Raw genomic sequence first — 13,854 nt, 5'->3', positions numbered from 1 at the left:
TGACTGGGTATGACAGCGAGTGACCACTGTCTGAGTGACTGGGTGCAACAGGGAGTTACCACTGTTTTCTCTCCCTCAGCCTCGAGAGAAGGGTCGAATGAGGTTCCACAAACTGCAGAATGTTGGTATCGCCCTGGAGTATCTGAAGCACCGGCAGGTAAGGGACATCACTTCCCATCCCCACCTGCTCTACCTTTCCCTTGTACCTCCACTACTCCTCCTCCAGCCCCTGCTCCCCCTCATTATCCACAATCACTCCTCCATTTTCACCACGCACCCCCTTCCTCTCCCTTACCCTTACCCCCACCTCTTGTCCAACCTCCGCCTTTTACCCTCCCCTTGCCTGCCCCCTTGTACCACCTCCTTCTTCCATCCACCTCTCCACACACTGTCCACCATCTTTTTGTTCCCCTCCACTCTTCTTCACTCCACCTCCACCCTCCTCTCCCTCCTCCCCGTCCACCCTCTCCCACTTCTCTCTAACAATGTCCAGTCTCCTCCTTCAACTCTCCTCACCATCTACCCGCTCCTACGTCCCCTCCCCTTCTTGTCTCTAGCCCTCCCCCAACCACCCTCTATTTCTCCATCCACTGTCTCCCCTCCCCTTCTCCTCTCTTCCCTCCACCATTTCCTTTTCCCCTCCCTCATCCACCGTCTCCCCCTTTCCCACCCCATCCAGCATCTCTTCCACCCCTTCCCCGTCCACCCTTGCTTTCTCTCCCTCTCCCCATACACTCTCTTCTTGTCCTTCTGCCCCCATCCACCCTCTACCCTCCCCTATCCACCCACTACTTCTCCCCCTCTCCTGCCATCCACCCTCTCCCCTCCCCTTCCCCATCCACCATTTCCTCCCCATTTCCTACTCTCCCTCTCCTCCATTCAATTTCCCTCCCCTCCACCCTCTCCTTCTCCCCCTCTCACCCCCTGTCCGCCCTCTCTTTCTCCCCTTCTCCCTCCTCCTCCAACCACATTCCTCCTCTCTCCCCTCTCTGAAATCTGCTTTTGTCATACTAGGTCCGGCTGGTTAACATCCGAAATGACGACATTGCTGACGGGAACCCCAAACTCACATTGGGTCTCATCTGGACCATCATCCTGCATTTCCAGGTCTGTGGATGTGGGTGTGAATATGTGTGTGTCTGTGTGTATGCATGCACACACTGGTGTGTGTGTGTTAGTGTGTATGTATGTGCAGATGTGTGTGTCTGTTTGGGAGTTTGTGTGTCACCACAGCCCAGAACTAGGCCCTTCAGCCATTTAGTTCATGGCAAACATGAGTCTGCCTAGTCCCATTGACCTGCACCCATACCATAGCCTTCTATACCCCTCCCGTCCATGTATCTATCCAAATTTCCCCAGAATATTGAAATTGATACAGCATTTACACTTGGTAGTAGACGGTTGCCTCTTTGTCTGGAGGCCTGTGACTAGTGAAAAGTTTAAGGGGAATATGAGGGGAAACTTCTGAGTGTGGAATGAACTGCCAGTACAAGTGGTTCATGCAAGCTCGACATCTATGTTCAGGCAAAGTTTGCATAGGTATGGATGGCAGGGGTATGAAAGGCTGTTGTCCTGGTGCAGGTCGATGGGAGTAGGCAGCTTAAGTAGATTTGGCTTGAACTAGATTTGCCAAAGAGCCTGTTTCTGTGCTGTAATTTTCTTTGATTCTATGACATGCACTAACAACTCATTCCACTTTGTCACCACCCTCTGAGTGATGTTTCTTCTCATGTTCCCCTTAAACTTTCACCTTTCACCATGACCTCTAGTTGTAGTCTCACTCAACGTAAGTGGAAGAAGCATGCTTGCATTTACCCCAACCATTGCCCTTTTAGAACATAGAATAGCACAGTACAGGCCCTTCGGCTCACAATGTTGTGCCGACCCTTAAACCCTGCCTCCCATATAACCCCCCCACCTTAAATCCCTCCATATATCTGTCTAGTAGTCTCTTAAAAATTTCACTAGTGTATCTGCCTCCACCACAGACTCAGGCAGTGCATTCTACGCACCAACCACTCTCTGAGTGAAAAACCTTCCTTTAAAATCCCTCTTGAACTTCCCAACCCTGACCTTAAAGCCATGTCCTCTGTATTGAGCGATGGTGCCCTGGGGAAGAGGCACTGGCTGTCCACTCTATCTATTCCTCTTAATTTCTTGTATACCTCTATCATGTCTCCTCTCATCCTCCTTCTCTCCAAAGAGAAAAGCCCTAGCTCCCTTAATATCTAATCATAATGAATACTCTCTAAACCAGGCAGCATCCTGGTAAATCTCTCCTGTACCCTTTCCAATGCTTCCACATCCTTCCTATAGTGAGGCGACCAGAACAGGACACAGTACTCCAAGTGTGGCCTAACCAGAGTTTTATAGAGCTACATCATTACCCTGCGACTCTTAAACTCTGTCCCTCGACTTATGAAAGCTAACACCCCTTAAGCTTTCTTAACTACCCTATCTACCTGTGAGGCAACTTTCAGGGATCTGTGGACATGTACCCCCAGATCCCTTTCCTTCTCCACACTACCAAGTATCCTGCCATTTACTTGGTACTCTGTCTTGGAGTTTGTCCTTCCAAAGTGTACCACCTCACACTTCTCCATGTTGAACTCCATCTACCACTTCTCAGCCCACTTCTGCATCCTATCAAATGTCTCTCTGCAATCTTCAACAATCCTCTACACTATCCACAACACCACCAACCGCTGTGTCATCTGCAAACTTGCCAACCCACCCTTCTACCCCCATATCCAGGTCGTTAATAAAAATCACAAAAAGTAGAGGTCACAGAACAGATCCTTGTGGGACACCACGAGTCACAACCCGCCAATCTGAATGTACTCCCTCCACCATGACCCTCTGCCTTCTGCGGGCAAGCCAATTCTGAATCCACCTGGCCAAACTTCCTTGGATCCCATGCCTTCTGACTTTCTGAATAAGCCTACCATGTGGAACCTTATCAAATGCCTTACTAAAATCCATGTAGATCACATTCACCACACTACTCTCATCTATATGCCTGGTCACCTCCTCAAAGAACTCTTTAACAGGTTTGTTAGACACGATCTGCCCTTCACAAAGCCATGCTGACTATCCCACTTTTATATACCTCTATCAAATCTCCCCTCAATCTTCTACGTTCTAAGGAATAATGTCCTAAGTTATTCAATATTTCCTTATTACTGAGGTCCTCCAGACCTGGCAACATCCTTGTAATTTTTCTCTGTACTCTTTCAGTCTTATTTGGTACAAAACAGGAGGAGGTCCTGAAGAGAGAATTCAGGGAGTTGGGGAGGAAGCTGAAAAGCAGGACCTCCAGGGAAGTAATCTCAGGATTGCTGTCTGCGCCATGTGCTAACAAGCGCAAGAATACCATGATCAAGCACATTAATGTGTGGCTGAGAGACTGGTGTAGGGGACAGGGCTTCAGATTCCTGGATCATTGGGGTCTCTTCTGTGGGACGTACGACCTGTTTTAAAAAAAAAACAGGTTACACCTGAACCCTAAGGGGTCCGATAACCGAGCAGGCAGGTTTTATAGAGCTGTTAGGGAGGGTTTAAACTAATTTGGCAGGGGGCTGGGATCCAGAGTGATAGGGATGAGGAAGGAGAAAACAGAAATAAACAGATACCAAGCAACAGAGATTATTGAAAGGATAGGCAGGAGATGAGGCATAATGACAGTCAGTAGGATGATTTACAGGGCAATAGAGGCGTGGTGCAATTAAAACAAAAAGCAACAAATACTGGACTGAAAGTGTTATATTTGAATGCACATAGCATAAGAAATAAAATGGACAATCTTGAAATTCAGCTGCAGATTATCAAGTATGATGTTGTGGCCATCGCTGAAACTTGGCTAAAGGATGGAGCTGAATGTCCAAGGATATACAGTGTATCGGAAAGATAGGTTAGTAGGCAGAGGGGGTGGTGTGGCTCTGTGTATAAGAAATAATATTAAATCATTAGAAATGGATGACATAGGATTGGAAGGTATAGGGTCTCTATAGTTTGAGAAAAGAAATGGCAAGGGTAAAAGGACTCTAATGACAGTTGTATAGAGGCCTCCAAACAGTAGCTATGATGTGGATTACAAATTACAGCAGGAGATAGAAAAGGCGTGTCAGAAGGGCAATGCAATGATAATCGTTGGGGATTTTAACATGAAAGTGCATTGGGAAAACCAGGCCAATACTGGACCTCAGGAGAGAATCTGTAGAATGTCTAAAGGATGGCTTTTTAGAACAACTTGTTGTTGAGCTTACTGAGGGATCAGCTGTGCTGGATTGGGTGTTGTGCAATGATCCGGAGGCGATAAGAGAGCTTAAGATTAAGGAACCCATAGGGAACAGTGATCACAATATGATCGAGTTCACTTTGAAACTTGAGAAGGAGAAACTAAATTCCAATGTGTCAAATATTCTTGCAGGCAGGTTTGTTAAGAGAGGCTCCAGTGGATTTAAACTAGATATGAGGGGGTAGGGGAAACAGAGTGTAGAAAAGGAAGAAAAAGAAGACAGTAAAGTTCTTTGTACTGTTAGAGATAAACAGAGAAGAAGAGGTGGAGAATTTCTTAAATGCATTTATTTTAATTCTAGGAGCATTGTAAGAAAGGTGGATGAGCTTAGAGCATGGATTGATACCTGGAAATATCATGTTGTAGCTATTAGTGAAACATGGTTGCAGGAGGGGAGTGATTGGCAACTAAATATTCCTGGATTTCATTGCTTCAGGTGTGATAGAATTGGAGGGACAAGAAAAGGGAGGTGTTGCATTGCTTGTCAGAAAATATTACAGCGGTGCTCTGGCGGGATAGATTAGAGGGCTCGTCTAGGGAGACTATTTCAGTGGAATTGAGAAGTGGGAAAGGTGTAGTAACACTTATAGGGGTGTATTATAGACCACCTAATGGGGAGCGAGAATTGGAGAAGCAAATTTGCAAGGAGATGGCAGATATTTGTAGTAAGCACAGGGTTGTGATTGTGGGAGATTTTAATTTTCCACACATAGACTGGGAAGCCCATACTGTAAAAGGGATGGATGGTTTGGAGTTTGTAAAATGTGTGCAGGATAGTTTTTTGCAGCAATACATAGAGGTACCAACTAGAGAAGGAGCAGTATTGGATCTACTGTTAGGGAATGAAATAGGTCAGGTGACGGAGGTATGTGTTGGGGAGCACTTCAGGTCCAGTGATCACAATGCCATTAGTTTCAATATAATTATGGAAAAGGATAGGATTGGACCCAAGGTTGAGATTTTTGATTGGAGAAAGGCTAACTTTGAGGAGATGCAAAAGGATTTAGAAGGAGTGGATTGGGACAATTTGTTTTATGGGAAGGATGTAATAGAGAAATGGAGGTCATTTAAAGGTGAAATTTTGAGGGTACAGAATCTTCATGTTCCTGTTAGGTTGAAAAGAAAGGTTAAAAGTTTGAGAGAGCCGTGGTTTTCAACGGATATTGGAAACTTGGTTAGGAAAAAAAGAGATAGCTACAATAAATATAGGCAGCATAGAGTAAATGAGGTGCTCGAGGAATATAAAGAATGTAAGAAGAATCTTAAGAAAGAAATTAGAAAATCTAAAAGAAGATAGGAGTTTGCTTTGGCAAGTAAGGTGAAAATAAATCGGAAGGGTTTCCACAGTTATGTTAATAGCAAAAGAATAGTGAGTGATAAAATTGGTCCCTTAGAGAATCAGAGTGGACAGCTATGTGTGGAGCTGAAAGAGATGGGGGAGATTTTGATCAATTTCTTTTCTTCTGTATTCACTAAGGAGAAGGATATTGAATTGTGTAAGGTAAGGGAAACAGGTAGGGAAGTTATGAAATCTATGACAATTAATGAGTAGGAAGAACTAGCGCTTTTAAGGAATATATAAGCGGATAAATCTCCCAAGTCCTGACAGGATGTTCCCTAGGACCTTGAGGGAAGTTAGTGCAGAAATAGCAGGGGCTCCGACAGAAATACTTCAAATGTCATTAGAAATGGGGATGCTGCCAGAGGATTGGCATATTGCTCATGTGGTTCCATTGTTTAAAAAGGGTTCTAAGAGTAAACCTAGCAATTATAGGCCTGTCAGTTTGATGTCAGTGGTGGGTAAATTAATGGAAAGTATTTTTACAGATGGTATATATAATTATCTGGATAGACAGGGTCTGATTAGGAACAGTCAGCATGGATTTGTGCGTGGAAGGTCATGTTTGACTAATCTTATTGAATTTTTTGAAGAGGTTACGAGGAAAGTTGACAAGGGTAAAGCAGTGGATGTTGTCTATATGGACTTCAGTAAGGCCTTTGACAAGGTTCCACACGGAAGGTTAGTTAGGAAGGTTCAATCGTTAAGTATTAATATTGAAGTAGTAAAATGGATTCAACAGTGGCTGGATGGGAGATGCCAGAGAGTAGTGGTGGATAACTGTTTCTCGGGTTGGAGGCCAGTGACTAGTGGTGTGCCTCAGAGATCTGTACTGGGTCCAATGTTGTTTGTCATATACATTAATGATCTGGGTGATGGGGTGGTAAATTGGATTAGTAAGTATGCAGATGATACTAAGGTAGGTGGCATTGTGGATAATGAAGTAGGTTTTCAAAGCTTACAGAGAGATCTAGGCCAGTTAGAAGAGTGGGTTGAACGATGGCAGATGGAGTTTAATGCTGATAAGTGAAGCCTCCCTGCCCTCTATTGTGGACCTGTACTCTTCCAGGTTGAAGAAGAGGGTGGGGAATATAAAGGACTCCTTCCATCCTGCGCACAGACTGTTTGAACTGCTTCCATCTGGTAGGCGCTTTAGATCCCTCCAGACTAAGACTAATAGGCACTGGAGAAGTTTTTTCCCTACTGCGGTCACTTTGCTGAACAGTTAACTGCCGGTTAACTGTCGGCTAACTATTACTTGGATTGCAGTACTTGTATGTATAATCTATATTTTCATTTATATTTATCATTATTATTGTTATGAGCAGAGAGACAACATCTGCCAGAAGTAAATTCCTTGTATGTGCACAGGTACTTGGCGATTAAAGTCTGATTCTGATTCTGATTTTGGTAGGAATAATCCAAATAGGACATACATGGTAAATGGTAGGGCATTGCAGAATGCAGTAGAACAGAGTGATCTAGGAATAATGGTGAATAGTTTCCTGAAGGTGTAATCTCATGTGGATAGGGTGGTGAAGAAAGCTTTTGGTATGTTGGCCTTTATAAATCAGAGCATTGAGTATAGGAGTTGGGATGTAATGTTAAAATTGTACAAGACATTGGTAAGGCCGAATTTGGAGTATTGGGTATAGTTCTGGTCACCAAATTATAGGAAAGATGTCAACAAAGTAGAGAGAGTACAGAGAAGATTTACGAGAATGTTACCTGGGTTTCAGCACCTAAGTTACAGAGAAAGGTTGAACAAGTTAAGTCTTTATTCTTTGGAGTGTAGAAGGTTGAGGGGGGACTTGATAGAGGTATTTAAAATTATGAGAGGGATAGATTGAGTTGACGTGGATAGGCTTTTTCCATTGAGAGTAGGGGAGATTCAAACAAGAGGACATGAGTTGAATGGTAGGGGGCAAAAGTTTAAGGGTAACATGAGGGGGAACTTCTTTACTCAGAGAGTGGTAGCTGTGTGGAACAAGCTTCCAGTAGAAGTGGTAGAGGGAGGTTTGATGTGTCATTTAAAGTAAAATTAGATAGGTATATGGACAGGATAGGAATGGAGGGTTATGGGCTGAGTGCATGTCAGTGGGACTAGATGTGTGTAAGCGTTCAGCACAGACTAGAAGGGCCAAGATGGCCTGTTTCCATGCTGTAATTGTTATATGGTGTCAGTATTTCAGTGGAATATAGGAAATTACAATGGCATGAGAGTGGGGAACTGTCCAAAATTAACTGAAAAGGGACACTTGCAAGAACAGCAGAGAAGCAATGGCTGGAGTTTCTGCGAAAAATGAGGGCAGTGCAAGACAGCTATGTTACAAATAAGAAGAAATTTTCGAATGGAAGAAGGACACTACCATGGCGGACAAATGAAGTCAGAGCCAAAGTAAAAGCAAAAGATAGGGCATATTAGGAAGCCAAAGCTAGTGGGAAGATAGAGGATTGCGAAGCTTTTAAAAACCTGCAGAAAGAAACTAAGAACGTCAATAGGAAGGAAAAGATGAATTATGAAAGGAAGCTCATAACTAATATCATAGAAGATACTAAGTACATAAAGGGTAAAAAAAAGTTGAGGGTAGATATAAGACCAATAGAAAATGATGCTGGAGATGTTGTAATGAGAGATGCAGAGGTGGCAGTGGAACTGAATGCATATTTTGCATCAGTCTTCTCAGTAGAAGACATCTGCAGTTTACCGGACATTCAAGAAAGTAAAGTACGTGCAGTGGAAATTACGACTGAGAAGGTGCTCAGAAAGTTTAATGGTCTGACAGTGGATAAATCTCCTGGACCTGATGGTATTCACCCTTGGGTTCAGAAGGAAGTAGCAGGAGAATGAGAGGGGATCTCATAAAAATATTCCAAGTTTTAAAACGCTTGAACAGATTAGAGATGGCAAAGTTTTTCCCCATGGTGGGTGAATCTAGGACAAGAGGGCACGACTTCAAGATTGAAGGACGTCCATTTAGAACAGAGATATGGAGAAATTACTTTCGTCAGAGTGTGGTAAATCTATGGAATTTGTTGCCACGAGTGGCTGTAGAAGCCATGTCATTGGGTGTATTTGAGGCAGAGATAGATAGATTCTTGATTAGCCAGGGTATCAGAGGGTATGGGGAGAAGCTGGTGGAGTGGGGATGACTGGAAGAATTGGATCAGCCCATGATCAATTGGTGGAGCATACTTGATGGGCCAAATAGCCTATTTCTGTTCATATATCTTATAGTCTTAAGGTGCATAAGTCACTTGGGCTGGATGGACTACATTTCAGAGTCCTGAGAGAGGTTGCTGAAGAGGTAACAGATGCATTTGTCATGATCTTTCAAGAATCACTTGATCTGGCATGGTCCCGGAGAGCTGTAAGATTACAAATGTCACTCCACTATTTAAGAAGGGAGGAAGGCAAAAGAAAGGAAATTATAGGCCAGTTAGCCTAAACTCAGTGGTTGGGAAAGTGTTGGAGTCTATTATTAAGGCTGAGGTTTCGATGTATTTGGAGACTAATGATAAAATAAATCAAAGTCAGGATGGTTTCTGTGAAGGGAAATCTTGCCTGACCAATCTGTTCGATTTCTTTCAGGAAGTAACATGTAGGGTGAACATAGGAAAGGCAGTGGATGTCATTTACTTGGATTTTCAGGTGTTTGATAAGGTGCTTAACAAGATAAAATCCTGTGGCATTTCAGAAAAGTTACTGGCATTGGTAGCAGAATGGCTAACGGACAGGGGTAGCAAGTGGATATAAGTATCCTTTTCTGTTTGGCTGCCAGAGACTAGTGGTGTTCCTCAGGAGTCAGTATAGGGACTGCTACCTTTCACGTTGTTTGTCAGTGATTTGGATAATGGAACTGATGGCTTTGTAGCAAAGTCTGCGGATGATATGAAGATAGATAGAGGGGTAGGTAGTGCTGAGGAAGCAATGAGATTGCAGCAAGACTTAGACAAATTGGAAGAATGGGCAAAGAAGTGGCAGATGGAATACAGTGCTGGGAAATATAAGATGATACATTTTAGTAAAAGGAACAATTGTGTGGAAAATTTTCTAAATGGGGAGAAGGTTCAAGCATCAGAGCTGCAGAGGGACTTTGGATTCCTCGTACAAGTCTCCCAGAAAGTTAATTTACCGGCTGAGTCTATGGTAAAGAAGACAAATACAATGTTGGCATTTATTTCATGGGGAATAGAATATAAAAGCAAGGAGATTTTGTTGAACCTTTATAAAACACTAGCCAGGCCACATTTAGAGTATTGTCAATGGTTTTGGGCCCCATATCTCCGTAAGGATGAGTTGTCATTGGAGAGAGTCCAGAGGAGATTCACGAGCATGATTCCAAAAATGAAGGGGTTAACATATGAGGAACATTTGGCAGCTTTGGGCTTGTATTCACTGGAAAATAGAGGAATGTGTGGGGATCTCATTGAAACCTACTGAATGTTGAACTAGATGGGATCGATATGGGGAGTATGTTTCCTGTGGTGTGGGTATCCAGAACTAGAGTGTGACCTCTTGGAACAGAGGTAAGGAGGATTTTTTTTAAAGCTAGAATGTCATGAAAATCTATGGAATGTTTTGCTGCAGACTGCCGTGGAGGCCAAGTCCGTGGGTATACTTAAGGGGGAAGTTGATTGTTTTCTGATCTGTCAGGCATCAAATGATATGGCGAAAACTCAGGTGTATAGGATTGAGTGGGATTCGGAATCAGCCATGTTGGAATGGCAAATCAGACTCAAGGGGTTGAATGGCCTAATTCTGCTTTGATATCTTATGGTATGTTCTTATTCCCTAAAGAGGAGGAATAAAGGGAGCCTTTTCTGATTGGCTGCCAGTGACCAGTGTGTTCCATGGGGGTCAGTGTTGGAACCGCGTCTTTTTATGTTATATGTCAATGACATGGATGACAGAATTGATGACTTTGTGGATAAAACAAAGATAGTTGTTGGGGTAGGTAGTTTTGAGGAAGTAGAAAGGCTATGAAAGGACTTCGAGAGATTTGGAGAATGGGCAAAGAAATGGCAGATTGAATGCAGTGTCCAGAAGAGTGTGGTCATGCACTTCACAGACTATTTCCTAAATGGGGAGAAAATTTAAAAATCTGAGGTTGAAAAGAACTTAGCAGTCCTTGTGCAGGACTCCTAAAATTTAATCTGCCAAATCGTGGTACATCTGTGGTATTCATTGGCACAGGCAACTGTGAAGGTCAAGTCATTGGATGAATACAAGGCAGATGTAGATAGTTTCTTGATTAGTTAAGAAATGAAGGGATACGGGATGAAGACAGGAGACTGGGGCTGAGAGGAAAATGGAGCAGCCATGGTGAATTGGTGGAGCAGACTCGATGGGCCAAATGGCCTAATGCTCCTCCTACAGTGGTGGAGTTGGGGTGAGGTGCTCCAGGTGTGAAGGTGAGCAGAAGTGGACTGGTGGGGAGAGGTCTCCCTTGGTAGAGGTGGAGGAAGAAGTAGTCCTGTGGTGGTACCAAGGAGTGTAGATTAGGTAAATGCAGGCAGGCTTTTTCCACTGAGGTTGGGTGGGAGGTCATAGATTAAGGGTGAAAGGTGAAAAGTTTATGGGGAACATGAGGGAAACTTCTTCACACAGAGGTTCATGAGAGTGTGAAAGGAGCTGCTAGTGTAAGTGATGCATGCAAGCTCAATTTTAACATTTATGAGAATTTTGGATAGGTACATGGATGATAGGGATATGGAGAACTCTAGTCATAGGGCAGATCAATAGGATTAGGCAGTTTAAATGTCTCGACACGGACTAGATGTGTGCTGTACTTTTTGATCATTCTAACTTGAGAACGAGAGATGCTGGTAGTCCATTCCTCCACCCCCACTGGGTGGGGCTGAATTTCTCTGAGCAAGTATGTGATGAACACTTTCTTCTACAGCACAGAGCACTCATTGTTTGCTGAAAGCTTCTCTGTGTCAACAGCACAGGGTTTTAGTAGAAATGGAATGGGGAGTTCCAGAACAAAGTTCCAGCAGGCCAGGAAAATCAAGCATTCGCTGGGGGCTGGTGCAGACTGAGACAGAGAAGAGAAAGAAGGGGAGCGAGATAGGATGGGGGAAGAGAAGATGAGGAAGAGAAAAACCATAAGCCTTAGGAACAGGATTAGGGCATATGGCCCATCCAGTCTGCTCCGCCATTCAATCATGGCTGAATCCTATTTTTTTTTCCCTCCTCGGCCCCACTCCCCAGCCTTCTCCCCATAACTTTTGATGTGTGTCCAATCAAGAACCTTTCAAGCTCTGCCTTAAATACACCCAATGACCTGGCCTCTATAGCTGCCTGTGGCAACAGCTTCCACAAATTCGCCATACAGTCGGCCCTTGTTATCCACAAAGGATTGGTTCTGGAGCCCCTCGCGGATATAAAAAAACGCGGATGCTGAAGTCCCTTATTCAACTTGTCTCAATGCAGTGACCTTAGGACTCAGCGGAACCCCAGACCTTATTTAACCTATCTCAGTGCAGTGGACATTAGGACCCGGCGGTGGAGCTCTGAATCTGCAGTGTTTCTGTTCACGAAAATAATCACGATCACGATTCAAAATAAAGTAGAAATAATAAAGCGATCGGAAAGAGGTGAAACGCCATCGGTCATTGGAAAAGTGTTAGGCTACGTTGGTCAATGATCGGAACAATTTTAAAGGATAAAGTGAGAAAGGCCCTACCCTGATGAAAGCTACAATTATTACTAAGCAACGCAGTGGTTTAATTATTGGGTTTTGGGTTTTTGGGTTTTTGATCCTCCCAGCACTGATACATATGTTCTTAAGCAATTCATATGCATAGAAAGGTAAAATATGTACTATATACTAAGACAAATGTTTGACTAACTGATGCTAAATAATACCAGATGTATCTCTTCTGACTTACTTAGTAGGAGAACTTCCAATTTTTTTTGATCCGGATCCACGATAACCTATGCACATCCTCCCATATACTTTAAATCATCGCTAGATTACTTATAATACCTAATACAATGCAAATGCTATGTAAAATAGTTGTTATACTGCATTGTTTAGGGTAATGGTCACCAACCTTTTTAAGCCCAAGATCCCCTACCTTGGCCTTAGTAAAAGGCAAGATCGACCCCAGATCAATTAGTTACACGCATGCGCACCCGGGCAGAAAAGACCGGACGTAAAACCCCGCAACCCAGAAGTAGAAATAATGTATAAACACTAGGGGTACCCACCTTTTTGTTGTACAGCGGACTGGTATAATATTGACAATATTCTTGCAGACCGGCTGATGGGGCGGGGGTGGGGGGGTGTTGGTGTTAAACACGACGGGAATTCAGTGATACTCAAAACAGGTTCCTTATGTCCAGTCTGTTCCGCAATTTAATTTTCGTGTTTCTTGGCACTTAGCTTCTGTCCCGCGCCGGTCACGTTTTTTTCTGCTGAAAAAACTCAACGGGTTTGTCTTTTAAGTGCTGGGTGCTTGGACTCAAGGTACCAAAGCAGTTTTGAGGGCTTCATTGCCTTATTGGACAGCCTCCGGGCCTGAACTCCAGCTTCCCGCCCGCCCGTTGATAGATGCCTTGGCCAGGTGCAGCTGGTCGTGGGTGGGGTGAGAGGACGAAGTAAGGGCCGGAGGTCCCCATGCCGGGGCCATGGCAGTCGCAGTCCAGAGAGAACAAGCGACTGAGTGTGAAGTGCAACAGGGCATGCACCCGCCCCCCCTTGTAGGATCTATCAGCTGACAAAAGTTTGCTTCAGTAGATCGCAGCGCGGTAGCTGCTCTGATACTTACGGAACCCTGAGCCCGAATTAGGTCGTCTGCGAATATTTTAGCACCAGGTTCCCCAAGAACATTCGGTGTGTCAAACAGGTTTAGAGGCAGCGCTTCAGACCAGTAGCGACAGCACTTATCGCTGGCCGCCTGAGGCCAACCGGTGATCCCTGGTGCGAGGGTATCACTGCGTTTAGGCGACTGATGACCTCACGTGGGTTCAAGTTCAACAGTGGGCATGACAGGGAATGAGGAAAGGTGCAGCTGACTCATGTCGTTTCCTCGCGGCCCAGTGGTTGGGGAACACTGAAGTACACTGTGTAGTGTGGGGGAGCTACACGCATGTGTACTGGGTAGAAAGAACGGAACTAAAACCCTGCAACCCGGAAACAATCTCTCAACAGTATTTGTGTATTTAATTTTCTTTTTTTTCAGGATCTACTGGGAAAGTTTCAAAGAT

The 13,854-nt window shown here is 44.1% G+C and overlaps 1 protein-coding gene across 6 annotated transcripts in view; it reads left to right on the top strand.

Moving 5' to 3' along the window:
* LOC132395227 (plectin-like) overlaps nucleotides 1–13,854 on the top strand; it is a 430,787-nt gene that overhangs the window by 219,752 nt on the left and 197,181 nt on the right. For all 6 annotated transcript variants that reach the window (XM_059971513.1, XM_059971516.1, XM_059971518.1 and 3 more), the window contains 2 exons: nucleotides 80–157; nucleotides 1,015–1,107. In XM_059971513.1, coding sequence (XP_059827496.1) covers nucleotides 80–157; nucleotides 1,015–1,107 — 171 coding nt within the window. The remainder of the gene's footprint in view (nucleotides 1–79; nucleotides 158–1,014; nucleotides 1,108–13,854) is intronic.

Source organism: Hypanus sabinus, chromosome 6, assembly GCF_030144855.1.
Source record: "Hypanus sabinus isolate sHypSab1 chromosome 6, sHypSab1.hap1, whole genome shotgun sequence".
Lineage (NCBI taxonomy): Eukaryota > Metazoa > Chordata > Chondrichthyes > Myliobatiformes > Dasyatidae > Hypanus > Hypanus sabinus.
Note: the sequence above shows the minus strand (reverse complement) of the source record. Positions and strands in the feature narration are given on the sequence as shown.